Source organism: Mandrillus leucophaeus, unplaced genomic scaffold (genome assembly GCF_000951045.1).
Source record: "Mandrillus leucophaeus isolate KB7577 unplaced genomic scaffold, Mleu.le_1.0 Scaffold6, whole genome shotgun sequence".
Lineage (NCBI taxonomy): Eukaryota > Metazoa > Chordata > Mammalia > Primates > Cercopithecidae > Mandrillus > Mandrillus leucophaeus.
This window is the reverse complement of record NW_012106474.1, coordinates 985043-989265: the sequence shown is the minus strand read 5'-3', so window position 1 is coordinate 989265 and position 4223 is coordinate 985043. Positions and strand designations below refer to the sequence as shown.

The 4223-nt window shown below is 52.9% G+C and overlaps 1 protein-coding gene across 1 annotated transcript in view; it reads left to right on the top strand.

Annotated features, from left to right (window-relative positions):
• RNMTL1 (RNA methyltransferase like 1) overlaps positions 1-1306 on the top strand; it is a 19479-nt gene extending 18173 nt beyond the window's left edge. Inside the window, exon 4 of the mRNA XM_011999593.1 lies at positions 333-1306. Coding sequence (XP_011854983.1) covers positions 333-868 — 536 coding nt within the window. The 3' untranslated portion in view covers positions 869-1306. The remainder of the gene's footprint in view (positions 1-332) is intronic.
• The last annotated feature ends 2917 nt before the right edge of the window (positions 1307-4223 follow it).

Genomic DNA, 4223 nt, shown 5'->3' with positions numbered 1-4223 from the left:
TTTAAATACTCACCCAGGGCCACCACCCACTACACTGTGCGTTCCTTGGGGTTGGGGACTTTAATTCTCTCTGCATCTTCTGTGCAGTGTCTGGCACGTGTGTATGGGAGATGTTGAAAGGATAGAGAAAATATTTTCAGCACTAGCAGGAATGACTCCTGTAGTCGCTTTGCTGGATGCTGTCACAGTCAGACAGGCAAAAGGTCGCAGCTCTCAAGAAAGCTATTGTAGAATAACTTCATCTCCTGATCCAAAATTAATCTTACTCCACAGTCCCCTGGTCTGGGAAGATTTGTAACATCTTGATTGTATCCTGTCTTTTTGTTTTCCAGGCTGTGTGGATCCCTGGGAGCCCAAAGTGCTCCGGGCGGGTATGGGCGCACATTTCCAGGTGCCCATTATCAATAATCTAGAGTGGGAAACCGTGCCCAATTACCTGCCCCCTGACACCCGGGTCTATGTGGCTGACAACTGTGGCCTTTATGCCCAGGCTCAGATGTCTAATAAAGCCAGTGACCATGGCTGGGTGTCGAACCAACGGTTGCTGAAGTTTCAGAAGTATGAAGAAGAGGAAGATGTAGAAACGGGAACCAGTCAAGATTGGCTGCCCGATGTTGAGGTTCAGAGTTACGACTCGGACTGGACAGAGGCGCCGGCAGCTGTGGTGATTGGCGGGGAGACCGACGGCGTGAGCCTGGAGTCCCTGCAGCTGGCCGAGAGCACTGGTGGCAAGAGGCTGCTGATCCCCGTTGTGCCTGGTGTGGACAGCCTCAACTCGGCCATGGCGGCAAGCATCCTGCTTTTCGAAGGGAAAAGACAGCTGCGGGGGAGGGCGGAGCACTTGAGCAGGGACAGGAGTTACCACTGAGAAGGACGCAGAAGTGACTCCTGCTTCAGGACGTCTCCAGCTCCTCCTACACCAGCACACGGGTTGGAGGCTGGCAGAGTCAGTGACTATGGCCCCCATGTTCAGGGGGCAGGTGTGATGCGTCACACGGTTACGGGAAAAATAAGAACTTCCTCAGAAAGAACAGGTCCAAATTCTTCCCATTGCGTCACTGATTTCAAGGTTCTATCTTTTTTCTCTTGGTGACCCACGTGGCTCTGGGTGTTTTTAAAAATTGTCCACCAGGAGCACTTCGTGCCCAGAAAGTTCCTGAAGCATCAACCTGGGCAGGGAGGCGTCCGCTCCGCCAGCTGGTGGGTGTTTGCGATCGTCAAGCACCAGTTACAGGTCACAGCCACGTCACTCACAGATGATTGTTGGTCGGTGGAAAATAAACTATGAGCAGCGGATTACGTTAAACAGTTGTTTTGTGTGGTTGGTGTGTCACAGTACCTGTCACGTTTGGCCTGGTAACGAGGACGTGGCTAAGGGAATACCAGGAAGCTGAGGGCTAAACTCTTGGCATCCAGTAGCTCTGCTCTGGGCTCAGATGATCTGTCTTTGAGATTGTTCATGCCTTCACTGAGCCACTGTTTATGTATCCATAGAAATGGCTCAATTTAACAGGCCGTGTCAGACCTTGGCACCTTTGCAGATATCTTTTTGAGGATTTTTGCAGAGACGGAAGTCTATGCAGAAAACTGAATTTCAAAATCTGCAGCCTTACCCTGCGTTTGTCATGAAAGTGTCACTGTTTCCTGGTTCCCTGTGTTAGCCCTACTTACGTCTCACCCCCCAATGTTTAGAGGCCAAGGTTCTGAGGATGAACGCCCACAACACAGCGGCAGGACCCTTCTGTTCTCTCAGCCCCTCCAGGGACCAGGGCAAGCTGCGTCTACCTACCAGCGGCCAAACCAGGATGAAGCCAGGGCAGGTGCTTCAGGGCAGGTGCTGATGCTGGTCACTGTATCTATACAGAACTGTGGGGACGGGGTGGGTGGGGGGAGTATGGGACTCACTTTAAGCACTGCTTTTGCGGCCACACACACCATGGTTGGAGTTGAGACCACCACCAGACGTGCTTCCCCACACCCTTCTGCCCAGCGGCTCCCGTAATGGTTTGGATTCTTTGGGAGCCCCTCAGCTGCTCACTCCAGGGAGGTCAAGTGCGTCGCTGGTGTGCCCAGGAGAAACCATGCCCCCCACCCCTTCTTTTCTACTCCCCCAACTTCCTGGTAAAACTTCCTCTCGGGAGAACCAAATGACTAAGCATGGTTCACGTGCCAGGGGGGCAGGGTGGGATGCTCTGGCATGTTCCAGGGGACGGTGTTTGCAGGGACAGCGTCCTCCCAGGCTGACATTTGAATATTTGAGCATCTGCTCCGGGGCCCCGCTGTGGTCTGGGCCTGCCCAGAGCTGCACATGCAAGTGGCTGCCCGCAACACTGCTCACAAAGGCTAGAGCAGAGGACAGGCGCACGGGTGGCCTGGAGAACGCAAATTCATCCCGTTCCAGTCTCCCCAGACACCTCAGGAAAGTGCTCAAGAAGCAGGAGTCAGGAAAAGGAAGCTCACATCTTTCCAGCCTAAAACCAATCTCCTGGGATTTGTTCCCTGGGTTATACTCCGGCTGACTCTTGTTACAAAATAACAGTGAAAGAATAAACCATGTATTTACCTTGTCCTTGTTTAGAAAAAGCAATGTAAACACTGGAAAGTAATTTTTTTTTTTTTTTTTGAGACGGAGTCTCGCTCTGTCGCCTACGCTGGAGTGCAGTGGCACGATCTCGGCTCACTGTAAGCTCTGCCCCTCAGGTTCACGCCGTTCTCCTGCCTCAGCCTCCCGAGTAGCTGGGACTGCAGGCGCCCGCCACCTCGCCCGGCTAATTTTTTGTATTTTTAGTAGCGAAAGCGTTTCACCATGTTGGCCAGGATGGTCTCGATCTCCTGACCTCGTGATCCACCCGCCTCAGCCTTCCAAAGTGCTGGGATTACAGGCGTGAGCCACCGCGCCCGGCCTACACTGACAAGTAATTCTAAGCCCATTTTATCCTGGGTGTAAGAGGGGAAAGAAATTTACATCCCATTGCTTTAGAGTCCGTGGCTTATATGCAGTGCCTTAAGTTCACTTCATATACTCATGGGTATAATTTAGGAGGGACAAGGAAGGGTGCAGGAGGGAGGCAAATTGTCCTTTCTTCAGTGAATCCAGAGGAGCAGATGGTGGTTATTTGCTGAGAGATTTTGGAAAATCACTACCTTGAATCCTCAGTTTTGAGGCTGACATTCGTTCTGTCACCATTTCCTCAGTAAACGGGAATAAACGAGCAACATTTCACAAGAAAAACACTGCTTGGCCGAGAGACAAACATCGTCGGGATGTTGGCCGCGCTCCCGCGCCATTGTGTGGCCGCGAAACTGCCACAGTGGCATCTGCCAGGAGGTGGCAGGCGACGCCTCCAAAACCACCCCAGTGCTGAAGGGCGGGGCTGCAATTTTTTTCCTGGATTTCAATGGTTGAAAAGGGAGGAAAAGACGATGGAGTGAAGTCTCCCGCCACCAGAGAGCATTCTGCTGTGGGTGCTCCAGGGTGTTAAAGGTGGAGACCCATCCGGATTGTCCCACATGACTCAGAAGAAAGAACCTGGAGTACAGGAAGACATGGAACAAAAACGGAGGCCAAAGAGGACCAACGGGAAACAGCAGGAAAAACTAGCACAACTTTTCTCTGACTGGAGCCTCTGAGAAAGCAACTCTGGGCAAAGCGCAGATGTCCAGATGTGCCTGGAGCTCACGCTGGGCGCCCCCCGGCTGGCCCTGCAGTTCCTGCTTCGGGGCAGAAGGCGCTGAAATCACTCCCCTTGCCCCAGCCGCTGGCTCCTGGCTGGGAGCCTGGTCATTAAGGTCCAGAGGAGAAACAGACCTCGGGGGACCCCCCACTGCTTGCCCCAGGGTTGGCAGCAACCCCAGATGTCTGCACCAGCCACGCCGGGCCAGACTTGGCCCCACTTTTGCCATTCTGCCGCACACAGCCCAGACGCACACCCCATCCAAGGTTCCAGAGCTTTGCACTGAAAATCACCAGCTGCACTGCAGGGCCTGGGGCCGCCCTCTTGACCAAGCCACCTCTCCCTCAGGAGCAGACCTGACAGGCTCACCTGCTTTTAAGAAAACATGTTACCATCTTAAAAATTCCATGATTATACTTCCTCTATTTTTTTTCTTTCCTTTTTTTTTTCAGATGGGGTTTTGCCATGTTGCCTAGGCTAGTCTTGAACTCCCGGCCTCAAGCTGTCCTTCTGCTTCAGCCTCCAAAGTGCTGGGAGGACAGGCGTGAG